Below are 25,375 nucleotides of genomic sequence, written 5' to 3' on the forward strand. Positions count from 1 at the left end.
CTGCCTATCTCATAGACTATGTAACCAACCCCACCAACCACATTGGCATCAACAGGGTCAGGAAGAGAAGCATCTTCCTGCTAAGGCTGAACATAATAACAAACATCAGTGCTGTGTAGTTGGTCTTCATGGTTCAGGGCCATGAAACCAAGGAGAAACATGACAGAAAGAATTAGGTTTCAGTAGGTTACTTAATGGATATCTCTCACATTTTACTCTGCAGGTACTCCTGGTGAACCAGGACCTCAAGGTCCCCCCGGTGCCCCAGGTTCTGTTGGTCTCAAAGGTAAATTTAGTCCCTAGCAAGGAAAAACAACAAACAAAAAACACACAAATAAAAAAGCTCAACAGTTATCTATGAAGGAAACATGAGTTGCAACAGTGAGGCTGAACGCATTAATAGTACTTCGCTTTTTTACCCCTTAGCTTTATTGTGACGAAGGAAATATTTGAGGCTATACAGAATAAACTGCATGTATATTTTAGAATACAATGGAGTAGTTCTTAGTTATCCTCTGTTGTTGTATTTACATACACAAATTCTCTGTATGGTCATTGATGTGTTTTTAAAAGAAATCTATTTTTAACCTAGACTGTAGTGTAGGCTAAGGATACTTCTAGATGCATCTAATATTGCAAACAGGTTGTTCAGATATTGCAAACATGCTGTTGGCAACTGGTTTCTTTTCCTATAAATGGTAAATCCAGATTAAATGGGGGGAAATACAGGCCGGCATTTTTTATGCCAACCATGTTGTCTTGGTGCTACAAAAAGTTGCGTGCATGAGATTGCAGATGTATTGTTTGTTCATCTTTAAATCACATAATCCTGAGCAGTTGCAATGTTTCCTTTTCTAGGTATGATGGGTTCACCAGGTCCCCATGGTCCTCCTGGTAAGTATCGTGTTCTCATTATGTAGTTGTAAAATATAGTAAACCCAGGTACTGTAACTGGCAGCATCTGGTATATTGCTTCTCCTGGCTCAAAAGTAGTAAAACTATACAAAAGAAAAAAAAGAAAAGAGAGAGCTACAAATAAAATATGTCATCCACTCATTTTTCTGCTTTTCAGAAACTTCATATATTATGTGCTTGACCCTTATTGATTTTACTTTTCTTTTTAGGTCCTCCTGGGCTTCAAGGATTTAGAGGTGAAGCTGGTCTCCCAGGTGGTAAAGGTATGAATCAGCGCCCAGAGCCCAACTTATCTGTTTCAAATTATAGGAGAGAAAATAATATATGGTTTTTTTTCTGCCACTATATATTGAGTACCTATAGCAGATAGTTGAATCCCTATCCCAAGGAGGACATGGGAGCACCTCTTCACTGAAATTAACTAATAAAATGAAGAATATAAATAATTTAAATGGTGAGGGTAACAGTTTTAAAAAGTGGGTGCATGCATGCGTTCATGGAAAAATAAAGAAGAGAAAGAGAGAGTGCCATGTTCAAAATTGCATGTATTTTTTAATTTGCTAGTGAATTGACATGTGTTGGGAAAAGGCCTTTGGATATCATTTATTTATTTACCCCTCTCTTTACCCAAAAAAGCTCTCAGAGTGGATTTCATAAAATGAATAAAAACAAGGCAGTCTAATCCAGATTACATTGAGCATTTAAAGATATTTGGGGTGTGTAGAATCCTCCCTTAGGAGTTTAACAAATGCCCTACCTTCTCTGTTCCTTTCATTCAAATATGGATGGATGATTTTACTCTCCAATGTTTTTGCCCCAATTCCATTGTGTTTGTGTGTTTTTAGGTGAAAGAGGAGCCACGGGAGTACCTGGAACCAAAGGTATGCTGGATAATAATATGTGATTCCTCAATAGCTATCAAACTCCTATTTCCCCAGTCACTGGGGTGTTCCTTATATGTTTGTCATTAATATGTTTTTTTTTGCTTTGATGGGGAAGTTTCAGTGTGAATTAATTGCATAATATCAACTTTCCCTTTTGTGTTTTCCTTTTAGGAGATCAAGGGGAAAAAGGACCCCGTGGTCTTACAGGTATGTAGTAAATTATCAAGGATTTTGAAAGGACAACACATGAACATCCATGCTTGCCCATGAAAACTAAGAGGTGTGCCTGGAAGGTTGTCATCCTTGAGAACAGGCAGGAAGTGAGGGGCTTTTCCCTAGTTCTAAGGAGAACCATGGGCTCCCTCCATTCAAAAGGTAGAAAACCTGAAAGATCAGGAAGGTTTTTTCTGGGAGCATCAGCGATGAAGCAGTTCAGACTGGGAGTTTATGACAGGAACTAAGACTTGGCCACTGACTCTCACCCAGGTCTTGCTGCTCTGATGTGATCTCAAGAGAAGCACCTGCAAGAATTGCATGTTGTATTTTAATCTGATATTGAAGACGGTTACATAGTTCACCTCTTTGGTTCTTATACCAGCAGCAACCCATTAAAGCAGAACTCTGCACATCATTCTAAGCCATTCCTGTTTGATTTGCAGGTGAACCAGGTTCCCGAGGACTACCTGGGCCTCCAGGTGAAGCAGGAGCTAAAGGATCAGTAGGTGAGTGAAAATATATAATATTGACCTTTCTGGAAGATAATCTACTTCTCTAGGACCACTGTCTCTAGGACTCTTGGATCATAAGATTCAGAATAAAAGTCAATCTGAGGGACTGAAATTTAGCTGCCTTCAAAAGACAAAAGGCATTTTTTTAAAAATGCAGTTCAGTGTAGGGTCCCTTCCAACTCTACAATTCCGTGATTCTATGTTCCTCGCTGTTGGGGGATGCAAGAGGTGTGACTAGCATATGTGCATGTTTTAAGTCATGTGTGAATGATCTCTTTGTGTCACTTAGTGAAGGCTAGCATGGATATGAAAATGTATTCCGGTCTTCTGTACACTTGATCATTGATAAGATTATATTGGCCCAGGTCACATGCCATAGTAAACCATGGTTTATTTGAATGAGCAGTGTGCTGTTGTATGCTGTTCAAAAGTTATCTTGGTGCTGCTCCCCTGCTCTTGATACTGCTGCTGCTGCATTGGTTTGAAACAAGCCAGAGTCTAGTTTGTCATGCAGTCTGAATCAGGTTTGTGGTTTGTTTTCCTCAAACAAATCCTAAGTAGTAATTCAGGAACCAACTCTGGCTACCACTTGCGGGGTTCTGGCTTGGTTTATTCACAGTGAAGCAGCAGCAGAAATTTGAGGTGAGTGCCATGGGCACTTTTAAGCACTGTGCACCAGCACAATACCTGTTCACTTATGTACTATGCATTTTTGAAAGTTGTGCATCTCTTCATTATGCAGTTGAATACTTCTTAAGATATTATAGTGAAATTTTGCATGATCATTCCTGAGGTCAAGGAGCAGGTTTTCTTCTATGTTTGGATATAATCGGATGCCATTTTGAATCAAGGTGGTAGGCTGAAACTTTAAAAATGGCACTGATTTTTGGATTTTATAGAATTCCTGAACATTGCGAGGAAAGCAGCTACTAGTATATGATGTACATTATACAAATATATCTTCAGCCAAATGTACTTGAACTTTAAACAATTAGCTATGTTCCTCTGTATGGCTTTGTGTTAAGTAACAAATACATATGGTTCTATGATATACTGTATATAACTAACCAACTCTTTTGTCTGTATAGGTCCACCAGGACCAGATGGACGGCAAGGCTCCAGAGGTAGATGATTGCTTTCTTTTTCTTTTAATGATAGAGAAAAACGTGAAAAAAATAACACCAAATGGGTCTGGACATGGATTTACAATGTTCTACCACCATAATTTTTTATGACGGTGGTGTATCTTGCATAGCAAGATCTTCTACCAAATCCCAGGGCGCTTAGCTTGCAGATCTCGAATATAGCATTGCACATTTGGTTGGTTATAGTTTTGTTTTTATCAGTGTATCACTTCTTAATGTTTCATAGCAAGCAATTCAGAAATAAAATAAGTAAACAAATGAAATAATAGTACAGTTACATTGGTCTGAGTAGGTCTGAATTTCAGTGAACATTGCTGTTGCATAAAATGAAACTACTAATTCTCCAAACATCTTCATTATTTCCTAGGAGAGCAAGGTCTTATGGGATTGCCAGGCCCACGAGGCCCACCAGGACCTCCTGGAGATGCAGGGCAACCAGGTAATAAAAGTCAAACCAAACACATTAATTGGTTGTTAAGCAAATGAACAGCCTCTGGCAGGTGTTCTTGTTTTCATGTGGAGAGTGCCCTTTGCCACTGAAAAGTTCTCTTCAAACTGAGGAGCAGAGGTGGAACACCAGGACTTAGCCTTAGCCTTGAAGGAACATCAGGCTCCCCATAGGAAGAGGAGCAGGGAGGCAAGAAAGATTGAGAAGGGGAAGGCAAGTAGCTTGGTTCCCATGAGGGAAAGTGAAAATCCTGGAGGTACTTTGGGATAGGAGGATAATCTTAATTCGTTCGTATATTCATTTTACCCAAAGTCATCATTCACTGAGGAGACTGTTTGCAAGCTGGTTCATATTCAGCATAGAGACTCAGGAAAGGGAACTGTACCATTATGGTGGCAGAAAAGAGGGGGTGTGTGTGTGTGTGTAAAGAACTTCTATATCAGCAAAATGAAAAAGGAGGCCAAAAGGGAGGACATTGCAGGTACTGAGGCTAAAAATGACAAACACATGAAGGAAGAGTTAAGCAAGTAGGTGCAAAAAAGGCAAGGGCTGATCATAGATGTACTGAAAAGACTAGGCAGCAGTGGCTTCCATTTGGGATGCTGTTGGATCAGCTGAAAAGGCCAGGTTCTTACTTGCTGAAACTAAAGACCATGGCTGTAAATTCTGAACCTCTTCAAATGTTTGCTATTGTTTTCCTAGGTCTCACAGGACTTCAAGGACCACCAGGTAAATACATTGTGTATGGAAAGAGATCAGCATTAAGTACCTACTAACTAAACACTGAAAAACATTGGATTTGGTGCAGCAGATAATGAAGGTTCATTTTAGTGGGAAACAACAACTGCTTAATGCACAGTTGTCATTTACAGTGTGGCAGATGTAACCACATGGAGAACTGGTCTCCTGTCATACCTAGCTATGGAAATTTAGATAAGTGGTGAGCCTGGTAATTCTGGGATTACCACATAATTAGAGGTTACCTGTTACATGTTATCTTAATTGGATCTTCTTTAGTTGTACATTGCCTTGTGAGGGCTATGCCCTAAAAGCAGTATATAAATGGCATTAATATGCAAGCAAGCAACTGCATCTCATAGAATTGTAGCGTTGGAAGGGATCCTGAGGATCATCTAGTCCAACATACTGCAATGCAGGAATCTCAACTAGATTTATATGTGACAGATAGTCATCCAACCTCTGCTTAAAAACCTCCAAGGAAAGATAGTAGGACTGTGTTCCACTGTGGAACAGCTCTTCCTGTTAGAAAGTTCTTCCTGATGTTTAGTCAGAATCTTCTTTCTTGTAACTTGATCCAAATGGTTTGGGTCCTAGCCTGCAGAGCAGGAGTAAACAAGCTTGCTCCAGCCTCCATATGACAGGCCTTTCAATATTTGAAGATGGCTATCATATCTCCTCTCATTCTCCTAAACATACCCAATCCCCTCAACCGTTCCTCATAAGGCTTGGTTTTCAGACCCTTTATCATCTTGGTCACCCTCTTCTACACACGTTACAGCTTGACAATATCCTTATTGAATTGTGGTGCCCTGTGGTTACATCTACCAAGTGGTGCATTCCAAATGATCCATTCAAAATATCTGAGAATGGGGATATAGATCGCACTCCAAGTACTGGGGGACTGATGGACCAGAAAGGTGTTTGCATGTTTATGAAAGAATCTGCGTCCTTTGAAAACAAATGAAAATGTAACAAAAGCAGGCTGCCTTTTGCAATATCTCTCACAATATCTGTGAGAGATATATGCCTTGCAATGAAGGAACTTTGAATACACGATTCTTTATGGTCCAGTATTATAGCATTCTCACACACACACTGTGATGTATGGTATTTTGTATACTGAATTTTTATTTTTAACTCTCTGCAGGACTCACAGGCAATCCAGGCCGACCAGGAGCTAAAGGTGAGTAGAGATGAATATTGGATGTGCATGTTTTCAGTAGAAAATGCCCTTGTTCATACATTCAGACCAGGGCAACACTGCAATAGCCAGGCTATTTAGTCCCTCTGATTGCCTAAGAACCCCTCTGCTGCACAGTTAGCCTGCACTCTGGACTGCGCCCTCTGTGACCTCCTGTCTTAATCACGCAGAGGCTCCTGTTTGTGCGATTCCCTGTTCCTCAAAACAAAAGCAGGTGGAAAATCATTCTGTTCAGGACCTTAGGTGTTCTGGTGTTAATGTGGAGGCCTCTATTATCTGTCCAAACAGAGGGACTCGTGCCCTTTCTCATCATACTATTACAGCTCTATGCAGCTTGAATGTATGAACCAGGAAAAGGTGAGGAGTAGAAGCAAATAATTGTCCCTACTCTCTGCTGTCAGCTACAAAAGTCTCACAACCTCTGGCACTGGATAGGTATGATGAGAAATATGGAGTATGACTGATTGCTCACAGGCCTTTTCTAGGGTTGCCATATTTCAAAAAGTGAAAATCCGGACACAAAAACACAAAAGTTGTTGAGCCAAACATCAACAATGCACCCAAGTTTTCCCAGACATTTTAAACAATTTTCGGAAATTCCGCCAGGATGCTATTTCCGAAGGGCAAATCCTGGCTATGTCTGGGAAATTTTGGACATAAGGCAGCCCTATCTTTTCTGATAACAGATGCATACACTTAATTCTGACAATCATTTGGGGCAATTGCCATTAGAGCCACTTTTGTGCCCTTATACCAGCAATTGCCAGTCTTACTACAATAATCATCATTTGGCAAAGTATTTAATGGCACAGATATATCATGGGTCATAAACTTGTTATCATTGAAGCCCTGGTAACATCTTTCCCTTTCCTTTCCTGTTTCCTCAGGTGAACCAGGCGCACCAGGCCGGGTTACTACTTCAGGTATGTTCACTGCTGTAGCAGGAAAAGTCCCATGCCTGATAATTGTCATACTGCCATGGTGCCATAATCTTTCTTCACAAAGTGATTTATGGAACTTTTTGCTGTTTCAGATGGTGCATCAACTATTTCTGTCCCAGGACCTCCAGGTCCACCAGGGGCTGTTGGTCCTCAAGGCCCACCAGGTGTTCCAGGTGAGAACCTTTTTTAATTCCTTGCCCTTTTTATTTGCTTTATTCCTAAAATTTCTCCATATTGTAGGGATGAGGGAGAAATCTGTTTGACTCACATTTAAAGCTGAATTTTTCAAATACACGCTTTCCCAAACAATATGAGAACCGAAACACAGCCATCCTTTGAAATTTTCAATTTTGTGATGCAGTTCTTCAACCAACTAATGTTCACAAAATGCATATATTTGAAAAAGGTTTGCATAACAACCAATATATTCATGAAAATACCTAACACATAAAACACGTTATATGAGGATGAATTGCTTGCAAAAATGTGTATGTTAGTCAAAACAGCAAATTTGTTTAGTAGGAGAAATCTGCACTAAACTGCTGAAGAATTATGAGGATTTTTTAAAAGAAAATTCTCAAACTGCTGCAGAAATGCTGAGAACCAAATTTTGAATAAAAAAATGAAAAACAGAAAGAACTGAAATTTACAGATCTTTCTGCTTTCATTTCAGTAATTGCTCTCAATATGGACCTTTACAGCTGTCTGCAAAGACTTGCTCCCTACTTGTCTCTCATTATCTGGCCAATGTTCTGTTGAAAACCTGATGATGGGATTGGATTTCTGGCTGATGCTTATAGCTTGAGAACCTCGTGTAGAGGAAACACACACACATACATATACTATTATGTATTAGCCTTCCTTTTGCCTTGGTTATGTATGGTTTTGCCACTGTTTAGTGCTATTTCTTGCGCTGTAGCTTCAAAAAACATATGGAATTGGAATACAACAATTTTCACACGATAGCATCCACATTTGTGTGAAGTGATCCCCAAACTTATCTACCAACTGGAATCTATCCCTTTCTAGAGAAGAGTACACTCCTTTCTTTCTCAAACTAGCATACCTGCTGTAGCTGGAATTGCCTATCAGGACCTTTTCATTTAAGTACCTTCTGTTTTCTCTACTCAATGAAACAGAGAATGCTCACAGAGTGCATTCCAAAAGTAAAGGGTGTTTTGGTGGGAAGTACAAAGAGAATAGGACAATGGGAGAAATCATTTGTTTCAAAGCTTGACAGTTGTGTACCATGCCAATGGCTATCAAAATCTGTTGGAATTTTAACTCAGCCTTTAAGGCAGTTATATTATTTGTAAGTTTCTGCTCCATTTCTCAAGAGGAGCTTCATCCACTAAGGTTGCTTTATCCACTAAGGTGATCTAACTTCCCCCCTCTTTCCCCCTAAGGTCCTATTGGCCCAGCTGGACTTCCTGGATCTCAAGGTAATACATTCAGTGCAACTCATAGAATCATAGAATCACAGAGTTGGAAGAGACCACAAGGGTCATCGAGTTCAACTCCCTGCCAAGCAAGATCACCTCCCTGAAACTCTGCAAAGCACCTTTTCCCTGAAACTCTGCTTTTCTCCATAGTCTTTCTGCACCAGCCTAGCCTTGTCCCCCCCCCCATACACATGTTGCTACTTCCTCCCATCCTTATTACTTGTCTATCAAGCTGTGTTTCCTTCTTTCACACTGTAAACCCTTTGGGCAGGGATGTACTTGACAACCAGCTTCCATAAGCTTTCCTGCTAATTTCTGTCTTGCTGACATCTGTGGTGCGCTTGGTGGAGATGTGGGGGAGAGCCTTCTCCAGGGCCATGTCTAAGCTTTGAAACACCCGGCCCAGAGAGGTCTGCTTCACCTACTTGCTGATGTTTTTTCACTATTTTGTGAAGATCTTTATTTTCTGACAGGCGCTTGGCCTGCTGAGCTGATGATTGTTTTATTGACTCTCTGGAAAAAGAGATGGTTGGGTTTTTTTGTTACCTTTTTTTGCCCCTCCATTCTTTTCTGTTTGCTGGGCTTTACTGTTTTAATATTTGCTGTAAGTTTCAGAGAAAGGGGTGGATGAATGAAAATAAATACAGTGTAGAAGGCAAATGTTACATTTCCAGACACAGCGTATCAGTGACCTACAAGCCATGTACAGTGGTACCTCAGGTTACATATGTTTTAGGTTACATACACTTCAGGTTACAGACTCCGCTAACCCAGAAATAGTACCTCGGGTTAAGAACTTTGCTTCAGGATGAGAACAGAAATCGTGCTCCAGCAGCGGGAGGCCCCATTAGCTAAAGTGGTGCTTCAGGTTAAGAACAGTTTCAGGTTAAGTACGGGCCTCCGGAACGAATTAAGTACTTAACCCGAGGTACCACTGCAGAGGATCCTTTCCTCTGCATATAGTAGACTGGAAGATGAGCAACATTAGCTCAAGTAGTACAATCCAAAAACAAGTCTTGTGCAATCTCTTACTTTCTTTCTCTCTCTCTCTCTCTCTCTCTCTCTCTCTCTCTCTCTCTCTTTTGGTGCTACCTCCAAAATTTTTGGTTTAGTTTGTGTGGTGAGGAAAATTGATTATCTAAGGACTTTGTCATGTAATACAAATTACAGGTCTCCTACATGCAAGGCACTAAAGCCAAGGTGATGATAACACAATGGGTATATGTTGGTGCATATACATGACCAATATATGTGGGTGGGTGTTATGCTGTTTCCTACAAGGAATCATTTTCCATGCAGGAGACCTATAGCACATCAAGCAGCCATAATGCTTTTGGCAAACCTGTTCATTTAAGTAAGCATTGGGGAAAAGTCAGCCCTCCAGATATTGTTGGATCTCCAACTTCCATCAGCCCCAAAAAGCATGACCAGGGAGGATGGGATTTGTAGTCCAATTGCATCTGGAGGACCATGGGTTTCCCACACCAATTGAAACTTCATTTCAGTCTTTCCACATTTGTCCACATTAAGGAATCCCCAGGTTTTTCTGGCCTTATCTCTCTCTGCAGTATCATCATTGCCACGCAAGACACATAAACTGAGGACCAGTTCAGGTCCTATCTAGATTAGGTTTAAGCTAAAAAACATAATGCCTACATGCATATTAGGTGGAAACCAGAACCTGACAACTTGAGTTTCAACCAGTGTGCTTATTTATGCTTAATTAAATAGTCTGTCATTTCTTATGTTCTGATGCAGGTCCTCGTGGTGAGAAAGGTGACCCAGGTGAAGCCACTGTTGTGGAAACCGTCCGTTCGGGAGTTGGTGCTTCAGCTGCTCAAGGTAGAGAAAATTGTCTCTTCTACGCTTCTGTTTGTGAAGTCAACTCTTAAAATACTGGCACTTTCTAAGAGACTGTTTATGCCTTCAAATGTTCTTGTGGTTTGTTTCTGCCCTCCCAAACAAGCCATAAGTCCAGGTTTGTATGACATGACAAACCAGACCATGGCTTCTTTTCTGGCAGGGTGGCAGCAGCAGGAATGGAGAGGAGTGAAGTACCCACAGTTTTAGCAGTATAACCAAGGGCTAACCCACACTTCCTCTTGTCTTACTGCTTTTTCCTGGGAAAACTTCTCTTTAGCACTCAATCAGAGCAAATGGCCGTTGAGGTTTCCCTTGGATTGCCATTTGTTCCAATCTATTGCCAAAGAGTGGGTTTTCTTTTGGAAAGAAGCAGGCCAAGGGGGAAACCACTCAAGCAGAAAACCCCTTAGACCTGTGCATTCTAGGCATAGCCTAGATGAGATAAATTTGGATGAGCCCCAAGTTTATTTTAACTGTAATTTAATGTGACACATGTACCAGACCATTATCTTTACTTTGGAACAATAAACTTTTATCTCCTATTCAAAACCAAGTCAAACTAAGCCCAAACCTACTTATTGCTATAAAATAAGAGGGCGAGTGGTCATTTAGAGTCGCTGGTTTGTTTTAGAGACAGGGGGGTCCTGAGTTAATTGAAATATCATTTTACTATATAGACCAAGTCAGATACTTAGCCCATCTAGTTTTCATTTATTGCATTGGGGTTTTTTTGTTCTGCTTGCAATTTACCCTGCCAAAATTTTCACTTTCCTCTCAGCTTTCCTCATTCTCAACTTTATTCCTTAAAAGACAAAGAAAAAAAGACAGTTATTTTACACTTAATCTTTGCCCCATGCCTCACACTTCAAGCAGGATAGAATGTTTCTTTGGGCATTGTCACAAGATATTACTTTTTAGTGTTGGCTGTGTCACTTGTGAATGTTGGTGTGGATTTCAGTATGGAAATGAACAACTTTCAAGACAGTTGGTTGAATCTAAGTCATGCTCAGAGTAGACACTTTGAAATCAAGGGACTTGGATTATTACTTCTTCTTCTTCTTCTTCTTCTTCTTCTTCTTCTTCTTCTTCTTCTTCTTCTTCTTCTAAATGTATATACCATATACCACCTTTCATTTTGGGAAGAAAGGCCAATGCAGCTCAAGGTGAGTTAAGTCTATTGATTTCAGCAGGTCTACTCTGAATGCACCTTAGTTAGACAGAACCCAAAGTGTACGTTCTAGTCAATGGAGCCTCTTTCATTTTGATTTATAGACACATGAGATGATTTAGCCATCCTTTCAAATACAACTGCTGTCTGGTTTCCTTTAATATTTTAACCCGTGAGATCATTTATTATTATTATGAAAAGCAGCCTCTTTCTGTTTCTAAAATATGCTGCGGTAGCAGCAGTTGTGTAATACTTCTGTTTCCCTTTTTCGTCTAGTGGTACCAGAGATGCAAGGACCGCCAGGACCCCCTGGACCGCCAGGACCTCCAGGTATACACTGTCTATTCTGTACTAGCATATAAGTGAAAAAATGGTGGTGAGGAAGCTAAGTAGAAAAAATAAGCATGCTGTAAGTCTTCCTATACTAAAAAGGGAATTTCACACATAACCACTTTGCAGTTTATATGTACTTTTTAATATAAATATTCCCGATGGCTTCTAATCTGTCCCCTTGATAGTCTTGGCAGAAAACCAGCAGTTTTCTGATCAGCGTGATATAAAGTGAACTGAAGCATTTCATAGACACAAAGAGAGAAAGACAACATACACACTCTATAAAGTGCCCTGAAATCATGTTTATTTTAGCAGGTGGCAAGAAAAACAAGAACTGAGCTGCTGCCGTTAAAAAAAAAAATCAACATTGCAATACCTCGTATTCTGCTAGAATAAAACCTTTGTAAGAAATTAGCAGCTACTTAAAGAGGTCATGTTTTGTGTAGTTAAACTGCTGTACAAGATGGACTTAGCAAGATATAACTTCTGAGTTAACTATGAACAAAAGTGTGCCTTAATGAATATAAAGATTTAAAAACCTGGAAAGTTTGATAAACAGTCCTTTAATATTAGGTCAGATAGAAAAAAACTGACCTCATCAGGCAACATCTTTGTTATGAGATAGCAGCAGGAAATGCCTACACAATGTGCTACATTCTAGCCTGTGGATAGCCTTATATCTCTGTCAAAGTCTATTGCTTCATGCACATGCCTAGCCAGCCATGGGCTGGTAGGTGGTACACTCTATTTGAGTCCCTTATCCATGGCTGCCACATGTCCAGTGACTGTGTGAATAGGCCCTAAAACTGTCTCTATTTTTGGAAGTCGGTAGGTATGGAGGGAACAGAGAGGCAGGATAGAACTCCAAGCATTATGAAAAGAAATGGGAGTCCAGTGTAATACTTTCCCCTCTTTTTTTCCCAGGCGCTTTTGTTCAAGGCCCACCAGGACCTCGTGGCATACCAGGTAAAAAGGGCTTTTGTTCGATTTAAGAACTTCCCTTTGAGGGATTTTTAAAAGCTGCTCTATTGTTTTGGTGAAACGCAGTTTTAATGCACAGGTTTAATCCCCAAAGCATTTCTGAAGAATTTGTTCAGTGAAAGCACAAGCTGATCTGCCTGTGTGATTTCCAGACTTCCCCCTCTCTTCCTTCTGTAATAATTGACAAGTCTCAGACCATGTGTGTGATTAATTGTGGCTTAAAATGTGACTTCAGTATGTGATAGCCTTGGTATATGCTACTTCAGGATAAAGCACTGTCCTTTGGCCTCACCCAGTTGGTTTTAGGTCCCACCCACCTGTCCCTCAGAGGGCTGGCAATTTACTGATATACTCAAAGTCGCAAAGTGATTTCATGCTCTTTATTCAGCTCATAGTGGTGAGGAGGAATGAATGAAAGTCCCCTCAAAGTATCTGCTTTATATACATTATTTACACAATGGGCAGCACATGATTGGCTAATTCCGGAATTCTACTGTAAGCCAATCAGGTTGTGGATTCACTTCTATCTGCAGCATGATTGGGTGGTTCCTGCCAACCAATCATACTGCTGCATTGTTCTAGGACCAATCAGACTGCTACATTCTGAATCCTATTGTTCTCAGCATGATTGGGTGGTTCCTGCCAACCAATCATACTGCTGCATTGTTCTAGGACCAATCAGACTGCTACATTCTGAATCCTATTGTTCTAGGACCAATCAGACTGCTGCATTTTGGATCCTATTGTTCTAGGACCAATCAGACTGCTGCAATTTGGATCCTATTCAACTCAGTACATAACAATAAGAATCTGGCCCTTGGGATAACAAAAGTTCCTCACTCTTGCTCTAGATGATGTTGAACTCCGGCGCCAACTCAGCCCTAATCACCATAGCCACTGGTTAGAGGTGATGGGAGTGGAAGCCTTACTCTACAGACTGGTGCAGTTGTATAGGAGACTGAGTTTGCTAAGAGGGTTATGAATGTAGGTAGAATGAAAGCAGGAAAGCAGAAGAGAACAGGTCTCTAAGGCTCAACTTTTCCTTTGCTGCAACCTGACCCAATGAATGGTCCGGAAGCAGCTAATGCTGCAAAGTTGCTGGAGCTAAGTGGGTGCAGACCTGAACATTAAAAATAATAATAAAAAAAAATATGGCATATCCACCAGCAGTGGTTCTGGTCTTAGTCTATTCTGCTGGTGTGAGGGCAAGAGACCCTGAGTGTTCCCCATCACTAAGCACCAGAGATCGAATGGGCCTTTCTTAATTGCCAGCTCACTCAGCCCTCAATAATTGAATAACTCTTTTTAAAATTTTCCTTATGGGAACCAGGAGCTATTGATGCACTGTAATAACCTGGTTATGTGGTTTCCAATCTTTCTCACAGGTGAACCAGGTCAGCCAGGTCTACCAGGAGCCTCTGTGTCAGGTGAGTCTAAATGCACTCTCTTTCTTATCGGCCCCTTCCTCTCCTGCCTCTGAGTCTGACCTGCCCTCTTCCACAGCCTCTTCCTGACCACTAAACCCTGTTTCCCCTTCAGCTTCTGACACCACCTCCCCCTAGTCTGTTCCTTCTTCTCCCTCTGACCACTCATTGTCACCCCACCACCAGGCCCTTGGCTCTGAGCCTTCTTCCCTGGGGCTTTTCCAGCTGCTGCCTCCCCCCCCCCCACTTCTCTGCATCCAGCCAGTCCATGACAATCAGCCTTCACCAACCTGGTGCTTTCCATACATTTTGGATTACAATTCCGTCAGCCCCAGCGAGCAGGGCCACAATGATCAGGGATGGTAGGTAGGTCGGAACATCTGGAGGGCACCATGTAATGAAGGAGGCTCTAAACAATACAATGTCACATGTGAAGCCCCTGTTCTCTCCACCACCCCCTCTCCAGATTTCTCATCACCATCTCCCTGATTCCTGTTTGCAGGTGCTGGAGTTGCCATCCAAGGACCACCTGGATTACCAGGACCACCTGGGCCCAAAGGAGAGAAAGGTTTGTGAAGAGCACTGAGCACCCTTTTGCATCATGAACTTTGTGTGAGAGGCAAAATTTTTGCCTTCTGGCATGCTGTGATGAGCCTTGCTCCTAGCTGTAAAAGTGCCCAGCTATGATATAATGTAAATCATTGTGGGCGACCCTCTTGAGAAAGCTCTTTTGCTGCTTTTCTTACCTTTTCCCACAGGGCAAAATAGATGGTTACAATTCTCCTAAGCCAGGAGTGGGGAACCTCAGGCTTAGAGGCCAAGTGTGGCCCTGTAGGCTTTTCTGTGTGGCCCCCAGGACTCTTTCCAGGCCACCCTTCCACTCCCCATGCCATGCCCTTTACCAGCCCTACTTCATCCCCTCGAGTGGTTGGAATGTGTCCTTGAACTCAGACAATGCCTTTTGGTTTCCTGTATTGAGGACAGATGGATGGGTGGAAGGATGTAAAAACTAGCCTACTGTACAAAGGTAGTATTTGCGGTCACTGCTTTGCCCACTTTTGCCTCTGACCCCACCCACAACTGGCACGTGGCCCCCAGAAAATTGTCCTGATGGGAATGTGGCCCTCGCTCTGAAAAAGCTTTCCCATCAATGTGAGTTGGACTTTTATCCCCAGAAGGAGTGCAATTAGAAAGGTGGCCCCATGCAGTCCACAGGCTTGCTGAATGGAGTCAATGATCACATGTTTTTCTTTGTTTTCTTGTTAGGTGATGCAGGTGTACCAGGAGCTCCAGGCATCCCTGGAGGAGGTAAGATGACAGCATAAGTAATGTACACTTTTGTATATAGTATAAACCATCATAGCCATCCCTAGTGTTAAAGCTTTCTGAAATGTATTGTGTCTTCTTCCTGGGCAAATAAAATAAGGCAATTCAGCTCACAGAGCAAGGCTGAAAATCCCACTCATTCCACAGAGATGCTGAAGGACTCCATCTCTGAGGAGTCCTGGTCTGGGGCCATGACAGGTTAAGGAGGCCTGTCATTCTCCTGTCATGTGGCAAATGCAGGCTTGTGAAACACACACAGTTGCTTTGTAATGTACTGTTTCATCCTATGTGTCAGTATAATGCACTTAAGTACAATGGTCTTTTTAGGCTGTGCCTTGCTTCCATAAGTAATAAAAACAAATCATCTTTTGTACTTCTGCAGCTGGATCAAGAGCATCTCAGGGTCTTCCAGGTCCCCCAGGTCCTCCTGGACCTCCAGGCCTAGGAATCAGTGGAATCAGTTCGGCCCGAGACATTCAGCTGATGATCGCTGAGTACCTGCAAAGTAAGTCACACACCTTTTGTTAGAGTCATACCATCACGTCACTATCTGACAGCACTCAGTTCAGACACCTTTGGGGGTTTGGGGAAAGTCTGGAGCTTGTTTGCCTTCCGATCATCTAATATCTGATTTATTGTGGACATTTCAGATTGCAGGCAGAAGGGGGCTGGAATGCCTCCTGCCATGCAAAACTTAAGTTTCAATATACCCCAATGAAATTTTCCAGTTAAACCTTCAGCAGAATACATATAGGCATTTTCCATTTCAATGTCAATTAAACCATTATACTTAACAGGCAGGGGTTCATGGAAGTTGTCCAACAACTGGAGAGGCAGAGGTTTCCTACCTCTGGTCCAGGTATATGGCTCCTCCCTAGGGAGTAAGAGAACCTTAGCACTAAACAAATAAGACAGACCAATATATTAAAAGCTTGGACTCTGGATCTCAAAGTACCCTACTTAAACCTTTGTATGAGAGCAGATAACAAATTATTCTGTGGTAGGAGCAGCGAAGGGGCAATGTAGAATAATCAAGAATGTGAGTGATTTCGTAGGGTTAGGCTAGTGGAGCTGCAGGAGAACCACAAAAAAACATGTAATCACCACATCCATCCACTCCAGTAATGATTGTACTCTGCCCTTCTGCTTCACTAGGTGACAGTGCATCCTATCTGGTTGGACCTCCTGGTCCTCCGGGACCACCAGGAATGATTACTGCCATTGGTGAGGAATCCTTGGACTACACCGAATTGGCCCGCCGTGTGGTGAGCTACATGTCTGGTAAGCACCATGCTTTCGTGGCTCGTCAATTTTGTTCCATCTCTGGACAAACCAGAAAAGCAGGACTAATTTTCTTTTATTTTCTTAGGAGTGGATGTTCGCCAGTATTTCATTGGACCCCAAGGTCCCCCAGGACCCCCTGGCCCCCCTGGACTGGGAGGAGACAGCTTATCTGTGTCCCTGGACTATGATGAATTGACAAGACGGGTTGTCAGCTATATAACAAGTAATGTCATATGCATATCTATTATGTTGCAAAAAGTGATTTCCCCAACAGCACTGTGAGATGCAAATTGGCTTTTTGGTACTTCCTGTTGGCTGCAGGCCCCTTCGTAAATTTTGCAACCACGTGTTGTGTGTGTATGGTTACACACTCCTTGGTATAGAAATCCCTTAGGATGCCACACACAGGTGGGGCCTCTAGTTATAGGAATCTTATTCTTGACCCATTTGACACCACCCAATAGCTTCATGTGTACACACATGAAGTTGTCCAACAACTGGAGAGGCAGAGGTTTCCTACCTCTGGTCCAGGTATATGGCTCCTCCCTAGGGGCTAAGAAAACCTTAGCACTAAACAAATAAGACAGACCAATATATTAAACGCTTGGACTCTGGATCCCCAATAGCTTCATGTGTACTCACTTTCTGCTACAAGGGCTATCAGGGCATGTCCCACTATGTTTGGATGATATGCTGTAGTGGTCAGTAAGAATATACTGTTGATTTCCATTTACACTGAATAATCCATTTTTTGGTGGCTGTTAGTTCACAGAATTCTCAGAGTAAACTGAAGAGTTGATCCAGAGAACATTTTCAGGAATAGGAATAGGAGTGCTTTGAAAATAAAGGATTATTTTACAGAGATGCTCTCAATAATCCAGTATTTAGCATATTTACTGCTTCAACACACTAAGAGCCACACCATAGTGGGTTAAGAGTACTGTGCTGTTGGTAAACTGCAGTTCCCAGGATTCCTTGAGGCAAGTTACAGTGGTGCCCCGCAAGACGAACGCCTCGCAAGACGGAAAACCCGCTAGACGAGAGGGTTTTCCGTTTTGGAGGTGCTTCGCAAAACGAATTTCCTATGGGCTTGCTTCGCAAGACGAAAATGTCTTGCGAGTTCCTGCGGGGTTTTTTTCCTCCCCCCCTTTTTCTAAGCCGCTAAGCCGCTTATCTGCTTATCCGCTAAGCCGCTAAAAGCCGCTAATAGCGCTAATCCGCTAAGCCGTCAATGGGCTTGCTTCGCAAGACGAAAAAACCGCTAGACGAAGAGACTCGCGGAACGGATTAATTTCGTCTTGCGAGGCACCACTGTATGTGATTTAAATGTACGGTGTGGATGTGAGCATCTTGCCAGAACCACAGTCATGAACTGCAGTAGTGATTGGAACTATAGTAAGCCTTGCAATCCTATCAAGCCATCTTGGGACATTTTATGGACTCACAACTATTGGATTTTAGGCTTCCCTACAATGACCAATGGTTCATAGACACCCAACTTGGACTTGCCCCTCTGTGCTCATCTCTGGGTTTTAAAAAGAGTTGAAATGCAGTGGAGACATCTAGGTCTGCATTTAGTTCAGTGAAGCAAAGGTATGGCTCCACCTCATTCCCAGGAGGTAGATTGCTAGAGTAAGCTGAGTGGTTGTGTTCCTACTTCAGCTGAGATTGCCTAATGGAGGAAGTAACTCAGTAGCAGAGCACATGCTATACATGCCAAAGGTCTGAGGTTCAATCCCCAGCATCTCCAGATAGATCTGGGAATATCCCTTGCCTGGAACCCGGGAGAGCTGCTGTCCATCTTTGTAGATAATACGCTTGTGGAAAACTCTCCCCAAGGAGGCCCATCTGGTGCCTTCATTACACATCTTTAGGCACCAGGCAAAAATGTTTCTCTATAACCAGGCCTTTGGCTGATTGAACATTCTATTGTCTTTAAAAGGTGTTTGTGGGTTAAAGGTGTGTGTGTTTTATTATGTATTTTGTGTTCTCATTTTGTATTTTTATGTTGCGAAGTGTCCTGTGATGTTTTGACGAAGGGTGGTATACAAATTTAATAAATAATAATACTGAGCTATATGGACCAATGGTCTGACTCTGTATAAGGCAGCTTCTTATGTTCCTACGAACACATTCTAGAAATGAGCTGTAAGATCACTGCCAAAAGTAGTATGTGCTTTATAATTGCTTTTGCAAAGAGACTACAAGTGTGAGGTGCATAGTCCTAATTATTCCTCAAGACATAGCTGTTTCTGCCATTCTTAATCCTCACTCCGTTATACAAGCTAACAGAGTAGGACAGAAAAGTCCTTCTGCCTTTTGTTTAGCTATTCTGTCCTGGCAATGTGGGTAGGGACAGAGGGGATTTGCTTGCATAGCGGGGGGAACGGGTGTGTGTGTGTGTGTGTGTGTGTGTGTGTGTGTGTGTGTAAATCATGCCTCAGATACTTATTCACATTCTTCCTTCTTTCAGACTCAGAATTTGATCGCTTTGTAGGGCCACCTGGGCCACCAGGCCCACCAGGCAGTGCGCTTTCCTCCATCACTGCAGAGGACATCTCCACCTACTTACAAAGTAAATATGATTTGCCATACCTGTGTGCTTGGGTACCATGTAGAAGTCTGGGATTTCTTGTTGGGGGTGGGGAGTTGCTGGGCTTTCTAGGACAGAGTAAAAGAAAAAAAGGGGGGGGGGGAGAAATTGAGCCACGTTCAATATGCAGCAATACAGTGAATCCCAATATTGTAAGATCTGGGTGTGTTAGTCATCACCAGCAAAGGATGCTAGTGACAAAATAGTATGATTGGTCAATCAGCTGATCTAAAATTCTGCTGCTAGCTCCTTATAATGAAAGCTATGTGATACTTTGACTTTCCTTGCTAACAGGGTAAAAGGGTGTCATCACCCCACCCTGCTGCCAAAAAATTAATGATACTGAATCACAAAGGTATAAAATAGCATGCCATCTGAACATGCCAATGAAATTGTTTTTAAACATAATGGTGGCTAAGTGCATATGATTGTGCAGTTAGAATGGGGGGGGGGGAATGACATAGGAGAAAGAATTCAAGCAAAGGGTCTGCTTGCAATTTCTTAAAAAGCACATTATTAACCCAGTTTCTTCTTCTTCCAAGGTTTGGGGTACTTCACACTCTCTGGACCCCCTGGACCACCAGGTCCACCAGGCCCTCCAGGACCACCTGGCTTGTCAGGAAGTGGCCTTGTTTCCTATGGTGATGATCTTTGGACTGACCAGTTCAGAAGTGACTTGATTAAGTACCTTACTAGTAAGTCACACACACAAAACCATTTCCACAATTTTGATTGCTATAACCAGCTGTTGCTCTTCTTGAAATTTCAAGTCTGGGCCTCATCCTGGCACTATGCCTAGGGCTGATCTCATAGCTCTTTTGTAGCAGCTGAGAAATGCTTACTACAGCTGCTATCCTGGACTGAAAAGTCCCTCAAGAAATCAAAAGTATTGAATATGATTTTGTCTTAAGGTGGATCCTAAGATTTATTTCTGTTTGGTCATCTTCGACATGTATCATTTATGGAAGAGACTTGTTCTTTAATTTGTGCTTCCTTTACTGGAACCAGAAGGTCTAAAAAACAGTACCTTAGCTGGTAGGGCATAACCTCTAACCATCAACTCGGTCTCATGTAGCATCCTCTTGCTTTAATGAAAAGCTTTGCAGAAATAGGTTCTCTTTGGGGCAGCATGCTGCTCCAAGTTTACTAAAATTTGCATCCTGCTTCAGTAAACTTAGAGGCTTACATCAATATCATTAACACACTATCAGGTTCTTGCCTGTAGGTGGAATTGACAGTGGATAAGCACTCCTGTTAGGAATAATGGGTGGAATAGGGAAGGCACAAGATCCTTCAGATCCCAGTGCTCCCTCTGCATGCCCCCAAACCGTCCCAACACATTTTGGTTTTGGGGTGTCAAGAGTTCCAAAATTGATAGGGCTGGGTTTGTGGAAGTTGTGGGATGGGAGGAGGATTCAACATCAGAGCTCTATTGAAGAAGATCTGATTTATTGTGTGACCCTCTGGGATGCCGTCCCAGAGCACTCTTTGCTGGCTTCAGCACCCCTGTAGAACAATCTGTCACCAGATTCCATTATAACTGGTGCAGCTCCATTAACACCCACCGCTGTGCTTTGTAGGTGACGATGTTCGTGGCATCATCAGAGGACCCCCCGGGCCTCCAGGACCACCTGGTATAGGAGGAGATGGCAGCTTGATGGCTGAATCTTACAGAAGGTCTCTAAATTCAGATGGGTCATATGGCAGGTCTGTAAGTTCTGCCACATCCTATGATGCATCACTTGCCACAGAGGGATCATACAGCAGCTCATTGGGAAGCAATGGAGCATATGGTGGATCTCTTGGAGCTGGTGGATCACTTGGAGTTGATGGTTCTCTTGGAGCTGGTGGATCACTTGGAGCTGGTGGATCATACGGTGGATCTCTTGGAGCTGATGGCTCTTATGGTGGATCTCTTGGAGCTGATGGTTCTTATGGTGGAGCGCTTGGAGCAGGTGGATCTTATGGTGCTGGAGCGGGTGGATCTTACGGTAGTTCAACTGGAGCAGGCGGATCACAGATGAGATCTACAGGTGCAGGAGGATCCTATAGTGGATCATTTGCTGGGGCACTGGATTACAATGAGTTGGCAGCCAGAGTGTCGGAAAACATACAAAGTAAGTATATCCATATTTTACCCTATGCTATCTAAAGTGCTGTGGACTGTTTAGTGTGTGTGTGTGTGTGTGTGTGTGTTTGGGACATGTGATTCTTAGACCATTAAGTTGTGTTCCACTCCTTTGAATATATGCAGTGTAGATTCCATGAGCTATTCTAAGGGAAAACTTGGCATTCTTTTTTGAAATGACCCTAAAAGTGCAGACATGAGAAATGTTAAATTGAAACGTGCTGTATGTACCTCTGAGAGAAATCCCAGGAGCAGGTTCCTTCCTTGACTGCTTGATCTTGGATTATCACAGCAAAACAGTTTCATATAATATATGTGCTCAGCAGGATTGGTGCAAAAAGTTTCCCCAGAGGATCAAAACATTAAACCAGTTTCCTTACTCAGATTAGAATCCTTCACCAGCACTAGGGCTGATGTGAGTTGTAGGCCAAAACATCTGGAGGGTACTAGGTTGGTGAAGGCTGAAGTACAATGCTTCAACTATGGGCTGAGTCTTTTTCTGGAGTGTTAACGATGCTTTAAAAGTAGTACAGGAAAATGCCACAGCTTCAAAGGGCGGGGGGTGGGAAGAGATGCTTCCTTGAGTTCTGACTTTGTAGCAAGGATGTAGAACTGGTGGCCCTCCTGATGTTCTGAACTGCAACTCCTATCATCTTTGTTCATTGACTATGCTAACTGGGACTGATCAGAATTAGGGGTTGCCTACCCCTGCTTTATCGAATGGAATTTTCACTGCTGGACACAAAGCATTTTGAAGAGCCAGGGGGTGAAATTGGTCACATCAACCTTCGTATACTCTATTTCAAATTTATGTTCTAATTTCCCAGGCCGAGGGCTTCTGCAGGACATGATGACTTATGCTGTGCAAGGACCACCTGGGCCTCCAGGGCCTCCTGGCATTCCAGGCATCAGCAAAGTGTTTGCATCCTATGGCAATATCACTGCGGACCTCATGGAATTCTTCAGAAGTAAGTCACATCCCAGTTGTCATTTTAATTTAGGATATACAGAGATTTTAAATGAAATGAAATACTGCAGCTGCTGCCTTACTGGGTAGGGAGTAGTTTAGGGACCACTCCAGATTAGTGGGGTTGTTTTGGCAGGTGTATTCTGCAACACATCATTGTAGCGTGTTAATGGTGGATTCATACTGGATGGTCTACACCTCATTCCCCTTTACTGATTGTTTTGCAATAATTCCCCGACGTTTATCACATTAGTGCCTTCTCAAGGGGCACTCTTGCCGTATATAGTGCAACCACAAAATAATAATAATCTTGGAATGTTTGTGGTACAAAGTTACAGGGTTTCAGCAGGAAGCTATGGGACATGCACTGCCTGGAAATGAAGCAATATGACACGCCAAAACTTTTGCAGGCACAAATGGTACTGAAAGTGTGATTGTGTGTAACTGCTGCAACAACTTGATGAGTACAAATCATGATGAATGCTCAATAAAGAGGCCCTAGACGTGTGTAGTAGAATATAGCCTCGTGACAACCTGCATTTCTGCCCCATTAGAAGAGGAAGCAGTCCCTCAAATATGGCTTACCTTGATTTCATAACCTGGACCCTTCAGGCTTTGCGGTGTTGAATTACTTTGCTAAATGGGCCAAAAGCATTATGGACGTTCTTACATTTACAATAATAGCAGATATCCACAAACATGATGTTGTTTGTTTTCTACAGCTTATGGAACTATCCCAGGTGCACCTGGACAGAAAGGAGAGATAGGATTCCCAGGACCCAAAGGTAAGAAGTTGGATGCCACACTTGCCAACTTGAGAATCCAGGAGGGAGGCAGGGAGATGGATGGCTCCTCCCCCTGTACAAGTAGCCTCCATGGCTAGTCTGACACTGGTGTCATAGAATCATAGAATTGTAATTAGGGAAGGATCCAGAGGAATCTCAGCTTAATGTGCTTAAAAACCTTGGAGGGTGAGTCCACCACCTCTTGTGGAGACCTGCCAAACAGCTCTTACTGCCAGAAAGTTCTTCCTAATGTTTAGTCGGAATCTCCTTTCTTGTTTGGGTTCGGGTCCTGGCCTCTGGAGCAGGAGAAAACAAGCTTTCACCATCCTCTATGTGGCAGCCCTTGAGATATTTGAAGCTGGCTATCTTAAGAGCAAAAATCCTTTTTGGGAGCTTGCAAAGCAGCCCTGTCCTGCTGGTGTGGGTGAATGCTGAATTTCCTTTGTTTAATCCTGCCTGTGAACAAGTTTGCATATTCTGGCTACCTGCCTGTTCCCAGGCAGGAGTTCCTACTTTTAAATGCTGATATGCGTGTTACCTAACGGAGGTGTGCCTGCTCAGCTCTTAAGTATTTTTTTCCGAAGTGGTAGCATTGTTAGTAAGTTGCTGCAGAAACAGCTTAGAGTCTTGTGATATGTTAAAGACACAGGCTGCATACATACCATACATTTAAAGCAGATTTAAATTGCAAGGCTTACACCAAAGAATTCTGGGAACTATAATTTGCCCCTCAGAAAGCTATGATTTCAAGATGCTTGGCAAACTGCAGCTTCCAGGATTCTTTGGGAATCATGTGCTTTAAATGTGCATTGAATGTGCTTTAAGTGTATGTCTGCCCCTTGCACCAACTGTGTTGGCATAAAAATACCAATCTGTATCCTTCCCCATATGTTAATCTGGGTTTAGCCTTTCCATGGAAAATCTGGTAAGATTTTTAAAAAAAAAAAAAAAAAAATTGTTTCCAGCTGTCCATTTGCAATGTTAAGCCCACATTTGGAAGTCCCCAAAGTAAAAATAGTACAGGGTGTTTTTAACCCTTTAATTGCTGTATGAATTAAACTTAACCCTTCCTACAAGGAAGGCAAAGTCCTGGGACACCTTAGATATGAATTTATCTCAGAACTAGCATTTGTAAACAAGAGTTTGTAAACAAGAGTTCATTTGTATGAAATAGAAAATATATCTCTCTCACACAAATGTTTAACCTGAACTTGCAGAAAACAAATAATTATTTGATAGAAGAGATAATTGAATTCAGCTGACATAACTAAGGTTCCCATTAATGTATCTAGATTGCTGTTTTCTGAACACTTTCACAACAGTCACTAATGTGTCACTTACGCAGGTTGTTTGCTAAAGAAAGAAAATGTGGGAGGAACGCCATTTTAAACCACACACATTTTTCTGATTCAGTTTACATATATGTACAGGATTTTTTTTTAAAAAAAAAAAACTTCGTTTCACTTCTTCCATTTCATTGCAAGATGGATATTATGGGCTTGGTCTACTGAGGATTCAGACAAAGCCCAACTGTTGCCACAATGGATGATTATCTGGCTGTAACCATATTGTTTTCTGTATTTGGATAGTTAGATTCTCTCTGTAAAATGCTATTTGAAAATGAGTGCATTTCACCTTAATTTTTGAGTAGTAGCATGTACCATGGATGTCTGGCACCCCTGAGTGAATGAGTACATGTTCCGTAGAGAAATTATCCTCACAGGACTAGCCCAACTGCGCAAACGACAGACTTGCATCATCTGGCCATGTTGTGTGTGATCTGAGAAATATGCTTCATCATTCTCAATGGCATACTTACCAGATTGCAACATGATGGGATAACGCATGGGGTCAGCTTTGGAAAATGCACTCTTCAAGAAGTGGGCCTGTGTTGTAGTTGAACTATTTTAAATACGTAGCAATCTTAATCGAGTAAAATATCATTTCTCTTCCCTCTGCTAGGTGACATAGGACCAATGGGCCCCCCAGGCCGCCAAGGCCCAAGAGGACCAAGGGGTGAAAAGGGCGAGAAAGGTATTTGTTTTTCAAATGAGAAAGGAGTGTATTTTGGATTTGAA

The 25,375-nt window shown here is 42.3% G+C and overlaps 1 protein-coding gene across 2 annotated transcripts in view; it reads left to right on the forward strand.

Moving 5' to 3' along the window:
- COL17A1 (collagen type XVII alpha 1 chain) overlaps positions 1 to 25,375 on the forward strand; it is a 59,673-nt gene that overhangs the window by 31,770 nt on the left and 2,528 nt on the right. For both annotated transcript variants that reach the window (XM_079976041.1, XM_079976040.1), the window contains 28 exons: positions 224 to 286; positions 859 to 894; positions 1,125 to 1,178; positions 1,761 to 1,796; positions 1,971 to 2,006; positions 2,459 to 2,521; positions 3,616 to 3,651; positions 4,040 to 4,111; positions 4,823 to 4,849; positions 6,009 to 6,044; positions 6,950 to 6,985; positions 7,096 to 7,176; positions 8,410 to 8,445; positions 10,204 to 10,287; positions 11,753 to 11,806; positions 12,734 to 12,775; positions 14,176 to 14,217; positions 14,717 to 14,782; positions 15,481 to 15,522; positions 15,923 to 16,045; positions 16,696 to 16,821; positions 16,910 to 17,047; positions 19,298 to 19,399; positions 19,960 to 20,112; positions 20,998 to 21,534; positions 22,373 to 22,513; positions 23,235 to 23,297; positions 25,260 to 25,331. In XM_079976041.1, coding sequence (XP_079832167.1) covers positions 224 to 286; positions 859 to 894; positions 1,125 to 1,178; positions 1,761 to 1,796; positions 1,971 to 2,006; positions 2,459 to 2,521; positions 3,616 to 3,651; positions 4,040 to 4,111; positions 4,823 to 4,849; positions 6,009 to 6,044; positions 6,950 to 6,985; positions 7,096 to 7,176; positions 8,410 to 8,445; positions 10,204 to 10,287; positions 11,753 to 11,806; positions 12,734 to 12,775; positions 14,176 to 14,217; positions 14,717 to 14,782; positions 15,481 to 15,522; positions 15,923 to 16,045; positions 16,696 to 16,821; positions 16,910 to 17,047; positions 19,298 to 19,399; positions 19,960 to 20,112; positions 20,998 to 21,534; positions 22,373 to 22,513; positions 23,235 to 23,297; positions 25,260 to 25,331 — 2,397 coding nt within the window. The remainder of the gene's footprint in view (positions 1 to 223; positions 287 to 858; positions 895 to 1,124; positions 1,179 to 1,760; positions 1,797 to 1,970; positions 2,007 to 2,458; positions 2,522 to 3,615; positions 3,652 to 4,039; positions 4,112 to 4,822; positions 4,850 to 6,008; positions 6,045 to 6,949; positions 6,986 to 7,095; positions 7,177 to 8,409; positions 8,446 to 10,203; positions 10,288 to 11,752; positions 11,807 to 12,733; positions 12,776 to 14,175; positions 14,218 to 14,716; positions 14,783 to 15,480; positions 15,523 to 15,922; positions 16,046 to 16,695; positions 16,822 to 16,909; positions 17,048 to 19,297; positions 19,400 to 19,959; positions 20,113 to 20,997; positions 21,535 to 22,372; positions 22,514 to 23,234; positions 23,298 to 25,259; positions 25,332 to 25,375) is intronic.

Source organism: Podarcis cretensis (assembly GCF_951804945.1).
Source record: "Podarcis cretensis genome assembly, chromosome: 5".
NCBI classification, from domain to species: Eukaryota; Metazoa; Chordata; class Lepidosauria; order Squamata; family Lacertidae; genus Podarcis; species Podarcis cretensis.